This window comes from Magnolia sinica, chromosome 15, assembly GCF_029962835.1.
Source record: "Magnolia sinica isolate HGM2019 chromosome 15, MsV1, whole genome shotgun sequence".
NCBI lineage: Eukaryota > Viridiplantae > Streptophyta > Magnoliopsida > Magnoliales > Magnoliaceae > Magnolia > Magnolia sinica.
This window is the reverse complement of record NC_080587.1, coordinates 75,386,036-75,408,257: the sequence shown is the minus strand read 5'-3', so window position 1 is coordinate 75,408,257 and position 22,222 is coordinate 75,386,036. Positions and strand designations below refer to the sequence as shown.

Below are 22,222 nucleotides of genomic sequence, written 5' to 3'. Positions count from 1 at the left end.
TTCAACACCGGGACAAGGGTTCGAGTACCCACCAGTGGTGAAATCCCACGGCGTGCGTGTGTGGGGTGTGTGTGCGTGTAAAAAGAAAAAGAAAAAGAGGGGATTAGCCAATCCGTTCCCGCCGTCGGTAGTTGGTGGCTACTAACAGCGACAGCAGGCGTTCTTCCAAAGGTGTGCCGTGTACGTCACGATGATACAAGATCCAGTGGACCCACGTCAAATTAGTTCACATTGACGCCACACATGTGCCATCATGGCACATCGATGCAAGATCCAGTCCATTCATCAGGGTCTAACCACTGTTTAGATGCTCTTTGCGAGATTTTTCTTTTTTTACTTGTCAGGTGGGCCATAAATGAAGAGAAAAATGTATGGATGAAAAGGACTATCTAAAGTTTTCATACGCGTCCAACTGTTTCTCAAATCGAATCCCACTCTCTGAATGGACCAGATTTATTTTTGGTAGTTAAAATATTCGAGGTCAAGAACACCTAATGAACGGCATAGATACTGTACCTGTCGGCCACGCTGGCACATCTGGTGGCGTGTTCATGAGGTACATTGTACACACGTGTGGACATAGCTCAAAGGGAAATGGTTGCAGACATGTGACGGACGCGGATTTCCTGCGAAAGCCTTTCGCAGTAGGTTCATGGGCCGGTATGCTGGGTGGGGTCCACCGTAATGTTTATGAGAAATCTACACCGTGAATACACTTTTGAGAGATCATTTTAGGACATACGAAAAAAATGAGGTAGATCCAAAACTCAATTGGGCCACACTTGAGGAAACAGTTGGGATTCAGTGACCACCGTTTGAAACATTTGTATGGCCACAAAGTTTCATATGACACTAAGTTTCTGGTGTTTTCACTTCATCCCAGTGGGAATGACCTTATAAACGGTTTGGATGGTATATAATTATCAAGATAGATGCCAGGAAGGTTTTAACGATAGGAAACTCTTTCCGCGGTTTTACCTCTCGTATGGTCCACTTGAGTTTTGGATTCATTTCGTTTTTGGTCTCATTACTTAAAATGAGCTCTCAAAACGAATGGACGGTGTGGATTTCTCAAAAACATCACTGTGTGCCCCACCGAACATCCCAGAGCAGGAACTTCCAAATCCGTGTCCGTCATGTGACGGGCAACATGGATGGCCCACGTTGTAGTACCCCCCAAAAGAAGAAAAGAACGGCCCACGTGGCAACGTAAACGGTGGATTCCCACCATGCATGGAGGAAGGTCCACCAAAAAGGCCATCTATGGCAGATTCTATTACGTGGACGGTTCCAATTGAACATCTGCCTTCAACTTGTACGGTGGGAGGTAGCTCTACCATATAATAGTAGATTCGTCTCATTCGTATCATATTTCCTTTTCTCTTACAAATAGAAAATACTTGCAAGACCCTCGCCTGGCATCTTGATCGGAGAAAGCTGGCCCATTCCTTCTTCAATCAAAGGTAAGATCTCCCTCTCTTTTCCCGTGGATTTTGTTACCTTTTGGTACATCTGTTTCCAATGAAGGGTTTACATTGTATGTATTTTAGCTTTATTTTCTCAACTATTGGGGGTTTAATGTCATTTTTATGTATGGTGGTTTCAAAATGTTGGGTGGATAAGTTTCAGCTCCGGTGTTGGGATTTGAGGAAAGGTTCTCGTGTGGGGCCCACCGGAGTGAGTGGATGACAGACAACCTTTTCATCGGGGTCGAATATCAGGCCGATCCAACCATCATGTGGGCCACGATGAAATTATGAGATTTTTGGATAGTCGTCGGTTGATTTCTTTGGTGTGGCCCACCTAATGATTTTATAGGCCTTATTTTCGATAGAATCCCATCATCCAAGAAAGCAATGGACAACCGCCCAAAAACATCCAAAACACATGGTGGTCCACCTGATGGTTGGATCGACCTTATTTTTAGGGCCTGTAACTTTAAATGTGGGGAAACCCTGATGGACAGCCTGGATGTCACACACACACACACACCATGGTGGGCCCCACTCCCAGCACTTGTAGAATAAGCTAAATGTACGAGGGCTTGGAGAGGAACTAGCCTCTTATCCATCTAGGGAGAAGAAGTTTTGCCTACATCGCGTTGCAAGGTCATCAACATGTGTCGATTCACTGGGGCCATTTGCAGAGATGGTCGGCTGATCAGAACCGTCCATGTTTTGGGTCATTCCCAGACGGGACACAGTAAGAAAATTAGGCTGAATGGATGGTTCTTATAATTGATTCTTGTAGCTGAAATGGCTCAATAAATCAATGGTCAGGATCACTTTTCAGCGTTTTTATTGGAACGTAGGCCGCTCAAACAGTTCTCGCACGATGGACACGTGCTAGAGATGCTGAGACGCAGCACAGGCAAAACACTCTCAAAGAGGGATGCTAACTTGCTACTCAGCCACGTGGCACATGCGAGAGAGAAAGATCTTGTCCGGTGGGCGTCGCATCCCCACCGTTTGCTGTGGGACTCGCCTTATGAACGGTGGGCCCGAGCAAGGTCTCAATCGGATCCGTCCACATCCGCACTGGTCCTTGTGGTGTGGCCCACTTGACTTTTGGATCGGCCTGATTTGTTACATTCACTCCTAAAATGCTGCACACGTGATGGATGGATTGGATGTCACACACACGACAAGGTGGGCCCCACAACCTTCTGTTGCAGTTGGGCCTGGGCCTGGGCCTTAATCAATGGTGGGCTGTGGCCCAGATCCGATCCTACATCCCACACGTATGGTGACCATAACCGTTTTAACGAGAATGTACATGGTTTTTATACGCAGAGACCCATCCAAACTCGTTTGGGTCCGAGTCGAGTCACGACTCGCCTGTGTTGGGTTGACTCAAGGTGTCGAGCTAGATCATCTCTGGCCTAGTCTGAGTCGACCGAGTCAACCAGGACATGAGTCTGATCCGACTTGACTCAGGCTCTTGTCTAAGTCGTCAATCCATGAATGTACATGATGGGAAGAGATGAATGGTTGTTTTTAACAGGAAGAAATGGCGGGCGACCCGGTTAACATCAGCGAGTTCCAAGAACTGGCCCGGCAAGCTCTGCCAAAGATGAACTACGACTACTTCAGCGGAGGAGCTGAGGATGAGCACACCTTGAGGGAGAACGTCGAAGCATTTCGAAGAATCACGTACCACTAATATGTTACCATTGTTGGATAGTTTTTACAAGTGGGTTTGGTTAGGTGATCTGGACTGTTAATCTGATTGCCACTGATATTGGTGGAACATTCCCAAGAACTTCCTTGACCAGACAATCCAAACCATCCATTCCCAAGAAATACTGCAGTGGTCTGCATTTAACAGAAAAGAGGCCAAAGATTGGATGGCTAGGACTTCATGGTGCAATCCAGATCACACAACAGCGGGCCCCAGTTTTATGAAACTGATAATGTAATTTCTCAGTGTTTGCTGTTTTACCATTTATGCATGCATGGATTCTCAGGTTTCAGCCAAGAATTCTTATAGATGTGAGCAATGTAGATGTGTCGTCGTCGATATTGGGGTACAATGTTTCAGCCCCGATCATGGTCGCTCCGACTGGAATGCATAAACTGGCCCACCCCGAAGGTTTGAATCCAGGGTTTTGATTTCAATGGTGTGGATTTCATGTGTAATTTCGATTTTCTTATTGCAGTTTTATCTTGTTTTAGGAGAGGTCGCCACTGCCAGAGCTGCTGCAGCATGTAATACAATCATGGTATCAAAATCTTACATTGTCTGGCTTCTTTGCATGGTTGTGTCCAGTGATCAGGACTGTTGATTTGGCAATCTACAAAGGCCATCAGTACTGGTCCGAAAGAAATGTAGCAGTGACCTTAAAAAACGAGCTACCGTCCACATTCGGTGGGTGAACCTTGCAACCGTCAGATGGTCAGATTTGTACAAACACTACTATTTATCCATTTGATGGCCCACCAGATCAACAGTTGGAAAAGGGTTGTAGTAGCATTTTCTTGTATGTGATATAGTGTTAGAGCTGTTCTGTTTTCAGGTGCTATCATTTTCATCTAATTCCACCATTGAGGAGGTTGCTTCCAGCTGCAATGCAATCCGTTTCTATCAATTATATGTATGGTTCTATTTCTTACTAAAAATCAGATTCCCGATATTTTCAAATTTCATGCCACATTTGGACATCCAATCAATCAAATTGCGGTAACCCAATTCACTAAATAGAAAATAACCAAAGTGGGGCCTGCCACACTCAATTCATAATGACTAATGACCGGGTATCCCTCCAAATTGAATTTACAACTGTTTCAAATGCAGCTTATGGGGGTTATGAGTTGAAAGAATTGTAATTCAGTTCAATCCTGATGCCTTTTTAGTTAGCCTAATATTTTCAAATTTCATGTTGCGTTTGGATGTCTAATCAATCAAGTTGCGATAACCCTATTCACCAAAGAGCAAATGACAAAAGTGGGGCCGGTTGCACTTTTGTCATAACTATAGACTAGCCCTCCAAATTTCATTTACAACTGTTTTAAATGCAGCGTGTGTGGTTTCATTGTCATCATGAGTTGAATGAATTGCAATTCAGTTCAATTGAGATCCAAACACACCTTTGGTTAGCCTAATATTGTCAATGTTGCATTGGGATGTCGAATTGATCATATTGCAATTACCCAGTTTGCTAAAGAGCAAATGACAAAAGCGGGGCAGGCAGATTAGCCCTCCAAATTGCATTTACAACTGTTTCAAATGCAGCTTGTGGTGGTTTCATTGTCAGCATGAATCAAATAAATTGTAATTCAGTTCACTTGTGCATCCAAACATGTCTTTCGTTAGCTCTAGGTACTCATTTAGTGGTTTGTCATCCCTCTAAGAGTAGGTATACCAAAGACGAGATGTTTCAGAGAAGTTAGTACGGAGAGCCGAGCGGAACGGATTCAAGGCTATCGTTCTCACCGCCGACACTCCAAAGCTTGGTAGGAGGGAAAGGGACATAAGGAATAAGTAAGAACTCTCCGATATCTGTTGTTTTCAACCTCTCTATATATTTTTTCTGTAGAGAGATGTTGAGACGATTTGTGAGTACACGTGCCTACACTGCATGGCACGTGTGGAGGATCCAGGCCACTCATCTTCTGGGGCCACCTTGAACACGCCCTCAACCAAAATTTTTTAGTATGGTTCATTGGTCGTGCGGTACACGTGTATATTGAATATGGATGCTTGGTCATCTTTTCTTTTCTTTTTTTTTTCGAACCGTCCATTTTTCTCATCCATGTGTGGGGCTACCTGATTTTTGGGCCAGGGCATGTTCATGGTGGTCCCCACCTCATGAGTAGTAGTATGTGCTGCAGATTATACACACATGCCAATGGCATGTGTTGTGGATCACCGCCTCAATCTCTCCTTGTGAAAATCATCCTACTGCTTCTCTTTCTGTAACTAAATTACATTTTTTCAAAGTATAGTGTACTCAGTTTTTCAGTTTGTACTAGTCTGTGCCATGGTCTAGTGATCTAGATCATCGATCTAATGGTTCCAAAGGTGATGGACCATGCCCCAGAAACGTTCCAATCGGGAAGATCTTGGTTATCCACTGTTTGGCCCTTATACAATCGAATGTGGACATTCTACATGCAGGCCACCAATCAAAGGGCTAGAATTGCCCGATCAAGAAAAAATTTTGGGCCCATCATGTCAATGGTCTGGATTACCCAACAATGGGCTCTATTGAATTGGAAATGATTCACTAGCAGTGATCATAGAATTTTGCATTGGTCCCTTTTGCAGAATGGTTGTGCCTATGTTGAAGAATCTCGAAGGTCTCTTGTCAGTGGAAGTTAATTCTGTGAGTAGAATGCATGCTATAAGGGTGCGTTTGGTTGCTCTAAATATCATGAAATTTCATGATTAATCAATCTAATTCGTTGCAAAATTGCTTGATATTTCATGAAATTTGGTGCAACCAAACACTCCCATCGTGGTTGTTGGTAATCAAGATTATTTCAATCCTTAACTAAAATGAGATGAGCTCATATTAAGTGGCATCCAAACAGGCCCCATAATCACCCTATTCCTTTACTGATGGGTGGACCACACCCAATTATTGATTCCTATTAATCACCTCGTCTTCGATATCTGGACTGGAAATAATCAGAAATCTGTTTTCTTCCACCAACGAAATGATGAAAGGGATATTGAATCACAATGCTGAATATGCTACTCATCATTGTATTTTTTTCAATACAGGAAGGAGGCTCAAAGCTCGAAGCCTATGCATCACAGACCATGGATCCTTCTTTGAGTTGGAAGGTATTTTACAGATCGATGATGTTCTTATCTGAAATAAACAGTTTGGATGTGTTTGGATGCTACCTATTTTTCATTTTTCATTTGGGGTTAGCTAGGCGTTGCTCCATCACCTATCAGTCTATCACAAATATGAGGTGTTTTTGAAAATCTGAACCATTTAGAAGACTTGCAGTCACAAAAAAAAATACAAATGTGTCAAATTTGAGGCCAGTTGGATACTTGAATGGGCCACAATCTCATATTTTATTCTAGCAGTCAGTATGTCAGCCCTTGTGGGGAGAAAAATGTGTTAAAACACCTTTTTAGTGCTATCCAAACATGCCCTTACATTCTGATAGGCCAATGGCATTAGCAAGTAATAGGCATTTGACTAACTTATCTTCGAGGGGCATGTTTGGGTGCCACATAAAATGAGTTCATCTCGTTTTAGTGAACATCAATTACACATTAGAGATCATAGTTCAACCAAACACACCCTCCCATAAATGGTTGGTTATATTATCACCCCTAACATAAAAAATGATCTCCAATACATAATTACAATTAAATGAAAAAAGATAAACTCATTTTTAAGTGGTGCCCAAACAGGCCCTAAAACATTGATTTTGTCCTATGTTTTTCTATACGGTTGTGAACATTAAAAACCAAGAATCTCTCTCTCTCTCTCTCTCTCTCTCCCTCTCTCCCTCTCTCTCTCTCCTGTCGTGTACTAATGTGTGTTTGGATGTGCACCCAAATCATGATCCGGGCTGATCTACCTCTTTTCTACATTTTTATTTGAGAAATTCACTATTTGGGCTGTTTTTGTTTTTAGTATTTTTTTTAATAGCTATATTTCAACCCCATGTGGACACCCAATCATTGATAGGAATGGTTCATTCAATAGAATTGTTGGGAGCAAACCATGGTGAAAGAATCACGCAATCAGATAATTCTAACCCTCTGAATGGGGCCAATTTGTTACAACCATTTAATGAGCCATAGATCACATGGTTAGAATAATCAAAACCAAAGTACTACTTTGGAATCATAAACAATACAAAGTGGGATCTATCTACTAGATGTTTCAAAATGATTGGACCTAATTTTGTTTCTCTGCTCAATCTTGATTTTCCATTTTCATTGCTATTGATCAGATGCTTAGAATCACCCAATTGACATGATTTCTGCGCCATGGCTTTCTCCAAGTTGTATGAATGAATGAACGGTTCAGATTGATGATAGGTCACCCTGTGTGTCATTTAAAACGTTGGGGGACATTGTATGGAAAATGATGAAGTGCAAATGTTTCCACGAAAATTGTGGTGCAAACGACCTTTATGGGCTCCATCATGATGTAAATGGCTGCTAGCTTGTTGATGGGTAATGGGGAACTAGCAAATGTTTTATTACCTTTAACCAGTGTTCGAAATATCGGTATAGTCAATCGTGTCATGTATCACACCCTTGGGATACGGATACGTATCGGTTATCGCATGGGATATATCGGTTGTATCGCGTAATGTATCGCTGTTATTGGAAACATGGGAAAACATTGGAAATTGGTCGATTTTTTTAATGAAATTTCAATTATTGTTAAAAAAGACATCAATACACACTTACAAATCAAATCATTACAAACAACAAGTGCACATGATAGGTTTCTTTGTATGGGGTCCTAATCTATGCGTTGTCTAACTAAATTGATGCAAGTAAATTAAAAGTCTATTCATATAATTTATAAATGTAAGAAGACATGTGGAAACACAAGCAATACATTCAAAAGCAAAAGAAAAATCACTAGATTAGGTTACATACATGTTTGATTTTGATTGTTTTTCAATTTTCCACAACTCGGTCCTTCTCCAAATCTCAAAATTGAAGTTCCAAATCCATGATTTTTCATACAAAACAAGAAAAATCATGGATTTGTAACAATTTGACACTGATTTAACATGATTTGTAGAAAAAATGATCGATTTTTTTTTTTTAAAATGCTCTCGGATCAAACATGGGGGATATATCCCACTACTTGTGTGTTTCGTATCGCACAGGTGGGATACAAAATATATCGTGGGATATATCGGTCGATATCATCGATATTTAAAACAGTTTAAAACATTGCCTTTAACGGTTCGTATTTCGTTCATTCCATCAGTATGCTCCCGGGTACTTGTAATTGTGATCTGTTTGCTAGAACCAACGGATCTTTTTGTGGAAATCTCCACAAGGGCTTTGATGTAACCTTACTAAGTCATAAGCCTTAGGAGTAGCCCCATCCTTGTCAATTTTTTGGACTTGACAGGGTCTCTTGAGAAGAAGAGACATTCGAGCGTCGATCTTATGCTAAGGTAGAATTGAGCGAATTCTTCGAGAATCTCATTTGGCACTTATGATAAAGTAGACAATGATTGCTTCTTATAAGCAACCTCAGGTGGGATGACATCCGCTCTGACCATCATACACACTGCCCCATGTTTGTCCATGGGCCCAAAAATCATGCCAATCCATGACTTGGGTGGGCCATATCAAAGGGAACATTGGAGAGGGGGTGCCCTTCGCCCCCCAACAATTCTTGGTCATGTTGCCCACCCGAGTCATGAATTGAATGATCACAGGCAATATAGATATTATCTTCGAATAGTACGAATCACCTTGCATGTTCTTGTCAATTTCTAGTGGCGTAATCTTTTCAGGACATTGGATGGTTGAAATCTATAACAAGCCTGCCGATTCTGATCAAGGGCGTGCTCACTGCAGAAGATGGTAAGTCGCTGCTGACCATTTCGCAGTAGATTTCACAGTAGAAATGTTAAACGGTTGAAATGTTAGGACTGGTTTTTGAGTTTTGACTATGCATGAAAGAAGGAACTTTGTTCATGGCCGAGTGGGCAAGTTGGTGATTTTTCTCTGCTGATTTTGCAGCTAGAATGGCAGTCGACGCTGGTGTAGCAGGGGTGATTGTATCAAACCATGGTGCTCGCCAACTTGATTATGCGCCAGCTTCAATAACTGTTCTTGAGGAGGTGATGATTCGCTTGTAGTAACTGAAAAACCGATAGCTCTTAACGGGTTTTTCTAATCACACATGCATGCACCAGTGTAGTGAACATCCAAGCTTTTCTTCAGGTGGGCCCTTCCGTGCAGATAGTATCGATACCCTGGCCTGAAAATAAGGTGGGCCAGGCTACAAAACAAATGAACAGCTAGAGAAACTTGTTTTAGCTGCCTTCCATTCGTTTTGTACCCCGGCCTACCTCATAGTGGGCAGTGGGTCATGGAACTTCTGGCAATCTTCCATTTATCGCAGGGAGAAAAGCTAAGCCGATGATATAAGTACACACGCATGAGAAAGAGAGAGTTCTCACATTATGACACTTGGATGGTCCAATCTATCTACTAGGACTGTGCATTAGGCCTAGAACACATTTCAATGGTCTTGATCCATTCCATTTCTAAGTTGGCCTTTTTTCTTTTTCTTTTTTTTGTAGCCATCTGCTTGCCTACCCATGGATAGGATGGTTAGGATTGCCTGATGGAAGTGATGCTTTAGAACCATGAGCAGTCCATGATTAGCCCCAATAAATAGAAAATGTTAGCTGTTGATCGGACCTATTTCTTGTTGGGGAACTGCAAAAGCACACAAAGATGAATCAAGCAAAGTACTCCAATCGCACAACCAAGTTTGAATACAAACAAACCCAATTTTACGTGGAAAAACCTTTGTGAGAAAAAGCCACGGTACAAAGCAACAATAATACACTATGAAAGCAGAAAATTACAAGAGAATAGAGATTACCAATTTGAACAAGCCTCAAATTTTCTGCACAAGCCAAGCTATGCCCTTGAAACCCTTAGGGACGAATTTAGAAAACCTAGAACACCTCTCTTGCTACCCAAATCCCGATTACACCTGATATATATAGCATAAAATCGTGTTACAATTGGAATAGCACGCTCGATGGCACCTTCGATGGGACTTCGATGGCATCGACAGTCTGTCGATGGCATCAAACTCCTTCAATGGCATCGAGAAAACACCAAAACGTTCCAGCGTTAAAACATGGATTTTCTGGATTTTTCTAATAGCATTGACATCTGCTCGATGGCATCGAGTGGTCTGTCGATGGCATTGACGTCTCCTCAATGGCATCGAGCATCGACAGACCCTGCTGTTTACAGATTTGGGACATCAACAATATTTCTCCATAAATGATCTTAAAATCAATTTTTATAGGCTATTGATTTGACGGTTGGATTCGTCTGATCAATGTAATTTTTGCATGGTAGCCCATGAAGTGTGTGCTAGACGACCTAATTGAGAACCTAGATCGATTGATTGGACTCTCCAAGTGTTCCGTTGCAACTGGGTGTACCGTAACTTACTCGAATGAGTCATCGTAAATCCATGCTTCTAAAATGTCTAGTCTGCTTGTATGAGTTTTTACACATTGGAGATGGCAGGTGGTGGATGCTGTAGCTGGAAGAGTTCCTGTTCTCGTCGATGGAGGAATCCGGCGTGGAACTGATGTTTTCAAGGCCTTGGCTCTTGGAGCCCAAGCTGTTATGGTAAGTTATCGCACTTAAATACACTTAGACAAGCTCTTGTACCATACAAAGCTTTGTAGGCCGGATCCAATACAAATGTTTCTACTTTAACCTTAACGCACAGATCAATGCATAGGGTCCACCATGATGTTTTCATGACATCCAAAACTTCTCATGTGCTCCCACTCCTATTTTCCTTGGATCCTGAAAGTAACTCAGGTCGGTTAAACCATGCATAATCATGCTTAAAACCTCTGAAATCATGTTTTGTGGCCCACCTGAGACTTGGGATGGTCTTATTTTTTTGGATAGAGATCTTCTTAATAGATTAGATGGCACGTACAAAATACGGTGGGCCCCACACAATCTAGAATTTTTTAGTGGTATATCTGACCATCCCAACTGTTCCCTGTGCTTTGGCCCACCTGAATTTTAGATCCATGTGATTTTTGTGCACCCTAGACACATTGGATGTACAGAAAACATCACAGTGGGCCCCACACCTAGATTTGTACATTAAGCTTAACCTAGAACATTTGCATTGGATCTGGCCTAAGCTTTGTGGCACATGATGGCCAAGGGACCTTCCAACGAATGCGATAAGCCGTTTTCTTTTCTCTTTTTTCCCACATTTGCTCTTGACCGCAGGTTGGGCGGCCGGTGATCTACGGCCTGGCAGCAAAGGGAGAATACGGCGCGAGGCGGGTCATAGAAATGTTGAGGGATGAGCTTGAGCTCACCATGGCACTCAACGGATGCCACTGTGTGAAGGATATTACAAGGAGCTATGTGCGGACAGAATGCGACCGGTTGAGATCCTTGCTTTGATGTTGTGGGTGGAGAAATCGAATGATAAGCAATAAAACATGTGGGCCATTCAATTCCTTAAATAAATTTGGAACCGTTGAGTATGTGACCGGTGTGGCCCACTTAAGTTGTATCACCAAACATTTGATTGGACTGTAGTCTCACCAAGTTCATTTGTGTACTCCCAAGTGATTATATTTCTCATTTAGGACGATTAGAATTGTAATGCTAAGCTTGCTGTGTATTTGGATATTAGTAAAATTGTAATAAGGCAGGACTGGGTTTTTGTGGGGTTTAGATTGAGCTGAGTGGGCCGCTGATCATAGTAAAGGGCGTGTAATCTCATACGCTAAAATCGAGAAGCTCGTTTGTAATTAGGTAGTTTGCGTGCTCGATTAGGCTGTGTTTGGATGGAGTAAAAGTTATAATAAATGCATGTGTAAGGTATTGTCCCTGGATTGGGTGTATTGTATCCCATGTTGGATTGAGTATATCCCATGTTTTCTAATACTATGTTTGTTGCATTAAAAAATAAATAGCAGGATTTACTTTTAAATTGCACTTGAATTGAACCTGGATGAAGGAAAAATCCATCATCCATGGGATTAGTAATCACATCTCACACTTTCCACCACAAGGTTTCCCAAGCCTACAAAGTTAATTTTAATCCCATCTCACACTCCTTCCAAACATGCCATTTCCAAATTCAAAGTGGGATTAGTAATGCAATCTCATTTAATACAACTTAATACCACTGTCCAAACAAGCCTTGGGAGGATTTCAAATCCTGGAGGTTCGGAATCCAGGGGGTTCCAAATCCACACTCCCAAACAGGCCCTAAGTAGGACGAGGGGCATAGTGGCAGTGACCCTGACTGTTCCTTTAGTGGGTCCCAAAACTATGTTTAAAAAAAAATAAAAAATAATAATAATAATAATCTGTGCAAGAGGCCTATTGGCCATCTTGCATGTGCAGTACCACATGTGCCAACATGTACCCATATGAAATGCAGCCTTCATCTGTAACCACTGGTTTTCCAAGCTACCGATGAATGGTTACCATTGTTCTATTAAAGTGATTCTTGGTAACTATGAGCAATCCAAGTTGGGTCATTGAAGGGATGTTTTAGATGATGATTGCATTTAATTGTGATGGATGACTTTGCAGGTGATTTTTCAGATGGATAAGATGCTCTGAGTAATGTGTGCTTTGAACAATCTCCCATGATGAGTGTGGGCTGGGCTGAATGGGCAGTTCAGATTTATTGGTTGAACTATTCATGTACAAATTACCTAGTACCCATTTCTAGAAATTTAGAATAGCTAGATTGGAGAATTCCAGAAAATGATAGTATAAAACTGATTGAAATAAAGATGGTCTCGGCAAACCAAAATGGTTATAGCTAGTGGATGGAGCATGAGGAGCTTTAGAAATGGGAGCAAGTTATCTTAGTTGAAGGATCAAGAAATGGAAATTTGATTGATTAATGAAGATTTACATAGATATAATATTCAACAATGGTAAACCACATTGTTTATACCTTTTATTGATGATTTCTTATAAGTCAGAGACTCATGATCTTGGTTTTAGATATTTATCATTATGTGGCCGTATCTTATTTGTATTGCCCCACAACTATCCACGATACTTAGGTAAACTGGTATGTTTCAAGAAAATGGGCTGTATCAATGGATGCCAGGCTAGTAAAGCCAAAATGGCGCCAAAAGAAATTTTTTTTTTCTTCTAACTTCTCTCTATTTTTAAAATTTGTTTCTTCATTTTAACTACGTAGGAAGAAAACAAAAACGTGGTATATTAACATATACTTTTTTTTTTTTTTTTTTTTTTTTTTTTTTTTTTAATGTGAACATTTCTAAATGTTCTTGGTTGCCCTTTGGGCCTACATTTAATAGCTGGGTTTGGGGTCAAAATTGGGTGAGACCATGTGGCCCTATGAGTGGTGTCAATTTGAGTCTCGCCAGTTCCCAGTGGTTTGATAAAAGTGAAGGGTAATTTTTGATGGGCAGTCGATCATAAAACTTTTGGGATTGGGGATTCAAACTAAAACAAGAATGTCAGATTTAAAAGATGAGGAAATATGCTCCTGTTGTTCAAAATTTTGGTTCTAGGAGATCTTACAGGAGATTGGGTCCTGCTATGCCTTTGATTTTGATAATCGCCTTATACCTATGGGAAGAATAACAAGCCCAACTGAAACTAGAAGAGAAAGAGAGAGAAGAAAGATAGGAATAGTTGAAGAGGGATAGAATTGTGGACTCTAAGAAGGAATATAGGTGTCTCACCTTATATCCTAGAAGAGTTGCTTAAATAATCATTCCAATCTCAATAACTTGAGAAAGGAAAGGCCCTGATTCAATTGTAATTAGTGTCATCAATCCCATATGTACAGTTGTATTTGTAGAGCCTATACAAACTGTATGGAGGATTTCAAACCCAGTTTGGACAATGCTGTTTTGGTAATGAAAGGAACCAAATTATTATTTTTATAATCATAAGTGAAATGTATTGTTTTTCAAAATGTACATTTTAAATGGTTATCTCTTTGATATTGTTTTAGGTCTGGAAAGATGACCCTTTCTGTGTTTGGGCTGTGCTGCCAGATTCTTTGAACGACTCTCATATACTGGAGCTCCTGCTTGGGCACAATTTAGGGCAAGATTCGTCTGTGTCAACTCTAGTTATGACCACTGTATCCATTTTGGAGCCTTTTCTCCCTGCGTACTATGTAATTAATTCATCGCAGCTTGAAACACTACCCTCCTTTAGAGGTCCTATGCGATGCTCATCCTATTTTCAGATTCACAGCTAGGGCTTGTAGTTCAGCAATCCAGAACGTCAATTTGCTGGGCGCCATCATGTAAGAACACAGCTGTTGAATCTCTGGTCTTTGTTCGATTGAATGTGGACTGCTGCAAGGGTTGATTTGCTGGTCACCAATTGAAGGGCTAGGGATTTTCTCATGTTGGACAATAGTAGTGCATTGGCCTTTCACAGTGGAGTGAGAATCCTATAAGGTGGGCCTTATTGATCAATGGTCTAAATTTACCAAAAGGTTGGATTCGTGAAGCATTCAAGCTTTGTGATATAATGCTTCAGAAAAGAGTTTAGTTGGTCCATACTTGGTTCAGGCAACCTCAGAAAAGATAGATATCATCAGGCGTCGACTCTGAGCTGCCTAGTGTAGACAAAAGAATTACGCCGATTCCGGACAGTTTTCAGCGTGACCCTGCCGAAATTTTGTGTCCTTCTCAGCGTTATTAGCATTTCAAACCTTTGAAATATCTTAGAACTTCCGTTTCTTCCTTCCCTCTCGAAATTAATAAAAACGAAGCATGCTTTGCTCATAACCCGCTAGCCATAGGATCGAAACTGCAACATACAAATACAATCTTAGGCTCTTGGAAACCTCTCTGAGATAATCGTTTAATCATAAGCATTGTGGGAGACTCATCATCCACTAAATTAAACATGAATTAAACAGAATACTCCTTGAAAAGACCCGATAGACAATCTTATAAATGTGAAACTTGAACTTCTTAATAAATTTTGATATCTTCCAAATGTTAAGAATAATTGGACTACGGAATTATGGAACCATACACTTGCGAAGTATTCGCGGCTTAACCTAATTCTCAATCCTGGGTGACTACCAATGGACTCACTGCTTTGACCGAGCAGAAGACTCGGATTCACAGGACTACGAAGGGATATAACAAGCTTTTTGCCCTGGCCAGGTGGAGGATCGACGTATCGGATCAAAGCCTACCATAAGTGTCTTTCCGTATTAGTCCAATCATGAAAAGTAGAATATACCACCCTTAGGTAAACTTTATCATCAAACACTTAGTACGATAACAATGATTTTGACATTTATTTTCAAACATCAAAAGTGAAAACTTTTAAGGAGAGTAGAATATAATAAGCAAGGCTAGTGTAGTTAGTATGCACTTTACCACACATATAAACCTAAAATTAATAAAACTTAGGCAAACGAAATAATAATATCTTTATTTATTACCCTTAAGCAATTTCGGGGATGAAATTATTTTTAAAGGTGGTAGATTGTAACATCCAAGAGTTTTGCTATTTTGGATTTTCAAAAACCCTTGAAAGTTTTCATTATAATTAACTTATATTGTCATTTACTGACTATTAACACTTGATGTTAGCCTATACGTTAGTGATACCAATAAAGAATCACACAAATCTGATTAATCAACCGTATGAAGCCAACGAATCCAATCACTTAAACAACGAGTTTAGCCACATGATTTGTTCACATGGGGCCTACATCTAGCTGACCTATCACTGACTAATCAAGGCAACCACAACCAAATAAAGACCACCTAAAGTCGAGACAACTAGGGGTTGGATCTTAATTAATAGACCAAACTGACCTAGTATCCTTTTAGCTTAAGAATCGATAGTTTAGAGTTATTATAATCGAATTGTCATTTTCACTAGTTGTGAATAGGCCACACTGTGAACTTAGCTAATCTAGACCCTAATCATTTCACACAACAAATCTCGTTAACTAATTCATTCCAAAAATGCCCTGATTATCTGAACGAGCTCTAGACCGCTCATTAGTGGGCCATTAAACCTAATTTTATATAAATACGTTCGTCTTAGTGGGCTTGGTGTCCATCGTGAGACATCGAGTCAAGATCCCGTATCGAATCGCTCAACTTGGACTCATAAGGTGAGTGCTTGAATTGTGCGAATACTGTATATGAAAATTCGAAACTTAAGTGAAACTAGTCACTTTGTTCTTTCATGAAATTGTAGCTTTCGGACCGTCGATTCATGGCCAAAGTCGGGGTACCGACTAAAGATATTTATCTACACATATTCGTATAGCCGCAGCCCCAGTCGACCATTGGTGACCATCAAATACACTTCTGATATACCCCTCGATCAGCGCATCCAAATGGCGGGCCGATCATATCCATATGAAGATCATCATTATGACTAAGGGTGCACATCGAACCGGTAGAACCGTGGAACTGGACCGGAACCGAGTAAACAGTCCGGTTTGGTTCGGTTCTAGAGTGCATCGGTTCCGATTCCAAAAATTAAAGAACCATTTAGTTCGGTTCGGTTCCAGTTTGGGGGTATGTAGAACCGATCCGAACCGTGGATCCGATCCATGGAACCGAACTTGGAACCGAACCTGGAATTGTGAGTTTACAATATATTTTAGTTGTATATTTGACTCATGATTTATGGTTTACAATGCACCCTTTGCTTGTTTTCATAAATGTATTTTTTCACACCATATATAGTATCTAAACCATTCATCAAGTGGATCACAACATTAATGGACATGGGCTAAATTATAAAATAGAACATGCAATTGGGCCAGATTATAAAAAGCCCAGAACCATGGAACCAATCCAGAACCGAACGGGTTTTCACGGTCCGGTTTCGGTTCGGTTCTAGGGTGCTAACGGTCCGGTTCCGGTTCTGAAAATCCTGGAATCGTAAGGAACGGTTCGGTTCCGGTTTCACCTTAGAACCAGACCAACCCAAACCGTGTGCACCCCTAATTAGGGCAACTATTCTACGGTGTATATCGACATATACATCCTATAATGAGCCCTATAGGTTAGAAACATTCTTCCATAGGAATAGTATAATGAAAACCTAGCCTTTAGGGCCATTTTCACTAATTCTGGCACTATATAAAGCCTTCATTTGGGCACCCCATCACCCCATACGAATTTACCTTTGCCAAATGAGAGAAAGAGAAAGAGAAAGAGAAAGAAGATGAGAAGAAGAGTGAGACTAAGAGTGGAGAGGTTTTGGTGCTTCCCTTTATTGGTTTCCTCCACTCAAAGCCCTAGCCTCAATCGTTTTCATCCGCCAAATCTACCCCACTCACGATTGGGAGGTAAGAAACAAATTCTACTTCCCAACCTAGGCTTTTCTAGATTAAATTACATGAATCTTACTTAGTTGCTTTTAAATTGGTATAAGAATTATTTTCCTTAAATTCCTAATCCTAGAAGCGCCTGAATCAGGCGAATCATTGCAAAGGTGCGGACCATAAGTGCTTAGGTTGCGATTTATCAATGCTACTGCTCCAGTTAATGATTTATGATTGCTAACGTAATATGTGCATGATAACTTACATCTATTTCAATTTATGTTCAATGGATTGCAATTTGTAGTATAGCGACACATACGTGTTTGATAAAATACCTGAATGAGTAGATTATTAATTTTAATGATTGAATGTAAATCCAATCATCTTTAATGTTCGTTGATTTGATTAGATTAAGAAGTAAGACTACAAAAGTAGTCTAGTTAGTCGGCAAATTCCCGAATATGGGTTGACCAAATTAGATTGGCCACCTCGGACATGTTCGATTGATCCGGGTCGAACACGGACGACCGACAGTGGCTGGGCCACGCGGGACGCTTACACACTCCATGCCGGTTATGTTGGTGCTCGCCCGTATTAATTGAAATTGTCCAAAGAACTGGCTAACTCTATATATGTTCACCATGTATGATCACAACTATTTGAATCTGGGACAACCCCTTTACTAATTGCAAAGGTCTAGTATTAACCATTACCATCATGATCCTCAAGACTCGTGAGCTTGACATGGTGGTATGAGACACCGTGTCTGTGTTGTCGGCCTATGCTGGGGTGAGGAGCCTCCCCGTAGTGACCGTGAGCATTACTTTTACAACTTGCCTTTCGTATGTATTCAGCTGGGAATGACGAACCCAGACAGATTAGGGATTACAAGCATAAGATTGTTGTGGTCGTCCTACGTCTAATGATTTAGTTGAGGCCAATGACTAAAAGGGAGGTGTCCTAGCTTTCCCAAATTGCTGGATGAATGGACATAATTAATTACTCGGCTAACATAATTATTCATCGCATTGCATTAGCTTAAAATATGGCGAAATAGGCATTGGAGTCGCGTGTTTATGAAGTGTTGTCATTTGCGAAATAGGTGGTTGGAACCGCGTGTTGAGGGAGTGTTGTATGGTGAGGGCATGCATCATTTTATAAACTCCATTATTCGCATTAAAAAGAATAACTAGAAAATGTTTGTTTTACGTTGTTTTATCATTCCTGTACTGATAGACTTGATAACATGTGTAACCCATGCTTTCTAGAACTACTGAGTTATCACTCACTTCCACTCTGGGACAGTATTTTAAAACACCAACCAGACGCTGATATAGATGCAGGGACCACTGAGGCCGATGCATTGGATCAGGTGGGCATGGATGAGGATGAGTTCTCTTTCTTCCAGCTTTCTGATGGGCCGATGTAGGCTGCGCACTTCTCGACAGGGAGAGTTGAGCGATCGGGCTTAACTAGACGACTCCATTTCACATTTTTGTTGATTTTGGAATTATATATTAGACCCAGCTGGACCCATACTCTAGATAATCATACTACATGTGTTTCAATTTAATATTCTTCTGCTTTAATTGTGTTTATTCTGGACTATGATACACTGTTTAGTATAATCCTATACATGCTTGATTGCCTAGTATAGAAGTACTTGAGAAACCAGCTTCCGCAAAGCATAATTGATGTTCGGAATCTTGACAATTGAGCTTTGCTCGACCCTTGAAATTCGGGGCATTACAAGGTAATTGTCTTGCATCACCTTAGGCTAAAAAATCATGCCAATTCATGACTTAGGTGGGCCATGCCAAAGGGAACACTGGAGAGGGCATGTTGTCCCCCTCCCAACTATTCTTGCTCGTGTTGCCCACTTGAGTCATGTATTGAATGATAACATGCAATAAAGATATTATCTTCTAATAGTATGAATCAGCTTTCATGTTCTTCTCAATTTATAGCGGCATAATCTTTTCAGGACATCGGATGGTTGAAATCTATAACGAGCTTGCCGATTCTGATCAAGGGTGTGCTCGCTGCAGAAGATGGTAAGTCGATGCTGTCCATTTCGTAGTAGATTTCACAGTAGAAATGTTCAACTGGTTTTTGAGTTTTGACTGGCTTTTAAAGAAGGAAACTTTGTTCATGGCCGAGTGGGCAAGTTGGTGATTTTCTCCGCTGATTTTGCAGCTAGAATGGTGGTCGACGCTGCTGTAGCTGGGGTGATTGTATCAAACCATGGTGCTCGCCAGCTTATTATGCGCCAGCTTCAATATCTGTTCTTGAAGAGGTGATGATTCGCTTGTAGTAACTGAAAAAACTGATGGCTCTTAACGAGTCTTGCTAATCACACATGCATGCACCAGTGTGGTGAACATCCAAGCTTTTCTTCAGGTGGGCCCTTCTGTGCAGATAGTATAAATACCCTGGCCTGAAAATGAGGTGGGCCAGGCTACAGAACAAATGAAAGGCTAGAGAAACTTGTTTGAGCCACCTTCCATTTGACTTCAGGCAATCTTCCATCTATAGTTTGGAGAAAGGCTAACGGATGATATATGCGCGCGCACATGAGAGAGAGAGAGAGAGAGAGAGAGAGAGAGAGAGGCTAACGGATGATATATGCGCGCACACATGAGAGAGAGAGAGAGAGAGAGAGAGAGAGAGAGAGAGAGAGAGAGAGAGAGAGAGAGGTCTCACATTATGACAGTTGGATTGTCCAATCTATCAACTGGGACTGTCCATTAGGCATATAAAACATATTTCAATGGTCATCATCCATTCCATATCTAAGTTGGCCTCATTTTTTTGGTAGCCATCCACTGCCAACCCATGGATAGGATGGTTGGGATTGTCTAATGGAAGTGATTCTTTAGAACCATGAGCAGTCCATGATTGGTCCCATTAATAGAGAAACCTCGAGTTGTTGATTGAACCTATTTCTCCATAAATGATCTTCATTGTCTATTTTTATAGGCTATTGATTTGACGGTTGGAATCGTCATGTAATTTTTGCATGGTAGCCCATGTAGTATGTGCTAGACCTAATTGAGAACCCAAATTGATTGATTGTCTATAACTAATGGGATGGGTAATCAATCCATGCTTCTAAAGCAGCTTATATGATTTTTACACATTGGAGATGGCAGGTGGTTAAAGCTGTAGATGGAAGAGTTCCCGTTCTCCTTGATGGAGGAGTCCGGTGCGGAACAGATGTTTTCAAGGCCTTGGCTCTTGGAGTCCAAGCTGTTATGGTGAGTGTTACATTACATTTCCTTACATACACGTAAAGCTCAATGGATTTATAGATTGTACGTTGGCTCACTAGTCCGAATCCATTACAAAGCTTTGTCTATGTACATTGTTCTTAAGTGCATCTGAGTGCATGTAAGTACATTGTGCTTTTTTGAACTTAACACACTTAAACTGTATTTAGTCGACAAACTCGTATACTATACAAAGCTTTGTATGCTGGATCCAATACGATCGTTTCTACTTTAACCTTAATGCACAAATCAATGTGTAGGGCCCACCATGATGTTTCCATGGCGTCCAATCCTTCCATCATGTGCACCCACTCTTTATTCTCCTTGGATCCCGAAAATCGGGTTGATCCAAAATTTAGGTGGGCTAAGCCCAGTGATTTAAATAGTTACTCTAGGTAGCGTGTAGTTCATGGTATTAAAAACCGTTACGTAACGGTAACGGCCGTAACCGTTATGCATTACAAAGTCGAAATGCCGTAACAGCCATTACAGAAAAAACTGCCCATAATAGTCCCCTAATGGTCTCAAAACAAGTTTTTCTAAGAAAAAAATTGAGGCTAAAACAGCGATATGGGCTATTACGGCCACTGTTACAGTTATAAAACACCTTGGTGTAGCTTACGCCGCATAACGCAACTTGGCCTTAACACTACATAGCTCCTGAAAATAGCTAAAGTTGTGTGTAAACACTTAGGGGAAGTTTGGATCTTAAGTTACTTGAGATAAGCGACTTATGCTACCAGTAACTTATCTTAGTTTCTCCTTATCAAGGAGATAAGCATGTTTGGCACACAACATACTTATCAACCAAAAAGTAGACATGATTGGTTTCCAACAACACAAGTATTTATCCCTCAAGGATGCTTGGTCTCCTTTACATCCACTGTCTATCATGTTGGGCCAACCTTTGATGTGGACCGATCATTATGTGGGTCCACCAGGGACTGGAGCTCTTACAATTTTAGGTTGTACCATAAAGTGAGCAGGCAAGAAAAGGAAAAGAAAGAAAAAGGAGTGGCGAGCTTGGTCACAAAACACATACAACAACATAGGCCCAGGGGGGTTTCAATGGTGTGGGTTTAAATTCCCACTGTTTTTCTGTTGTGGGAACCGACCTTGGGAGTGTTTCAACGGTAGAGATTCTATCCTCATTTTTTTTCCTGCTGGTGGGACCTACTTAATTAGCTTGGATGGCAAACACATTACAGTGGGTCCCGGCTGCGGGCACCATTTCAGTGGACCCTAGGGAGGCTGCAGTGGTGGGCATCACATAAATAAGAAAATAGATGGATGGCATGGATATACAACACATATAGAGAGGTGGTCCATCAGGGCATGTGGAACTGTGGGTGTCATTGCTTCCCTGCGCTGCTAGTGGTGGGGTTAATTTGATGGACAGTGTGGATTCCTCGAAATCATAGTGGGTCCCACTGTCCTATGT

The 22,222-nt window shown here is 41.0% G+C and overlaps 2 protein-coding genes across 9 annotated transcripts in view; both read left to right on the top strand.

Annotated features, from left to right (window-relative positions):
* LOC131227778 (peroxisomal (S)-2-hydroxyacid oxidase GLO4-like) overlaps nucleotides 1-22,222 on the top strand; it is a 60,180-nt gene that overhangs the window by 19,242 nt on the left and 18,716 nt on the right. The window lies entirely within an intron of this gene.
* The window catches only part of LOC131227779 (peroxisomal (S)-2-hydroxyacid oxidase GLO4-like), a 44,106-nt gene that overhangs the window by 19,261 nt on the left and 2,623 nt on the right, over nucleotides 1-22,222 (top strand). Inside the window, exons 2-12 of one of the 6 annotated variants that reach the window (XM_058223594.1) lie at nucleotides 3,004-3,152; nucleotides 3,467-3,591; nucleotides 3,675-3,721; nucleotides 4,016-4,093; nucleotides 4,856-4,980; nucleotides 5,767-5,824; nucleotides 6,226-6,288; nucleotides 8,964-9,033; nucleotides 9,193-9,293; nucleotides 10,732-10,836; nucleotides 11,464-11,996. In XM_058223594.1, coding sequence (XP_058079577.1) covers nucleotides 3,010-3,152; nucleotides 3,467-3,591; nucleotides 3,675-3,721; nucleotides 4,016-4,093; nucleotides 4,856-4,980; nucleotides 5,767-5,824; nucleotides 6,226-6,288; nucleotides 8,964-9,033; nucleotides 9,193-9,293; nucleotides 10,732-10,836; nucleotides 11,464-11,643 — 1,095 coding nt within the window. In that variant the 5' untranslated portion in view covers nucleotides 3,004-3,009 and the 3' untranslated portion in view covers nucleotides 11,644-11,996. Of the gene's footprint in view, nucleotides 1-3,003; nucleotides 3,153-3,466; nucleotides 3,592-3,674; nucleotides 3,722-4,015; nucleotides 4,094-4,855; nucleotides 4,981-5,766; nucleotides 5,825-6,225; nucleotides 6,289-8,963; nucleotides 9,034-9,192; nucleotides 9,294-10,557; nucleotides 10,687-10,731; nucleotides 10,837-11,463; nucleotides 11,997-20,664; nucleotides 20,770-22,222 lie in introns of those variants that run through there. The other 5 variants (XM_058223596.1, XM_058223595.1, XM_058223598.1 and 2 more) reach the window with 5 other exon arrangements.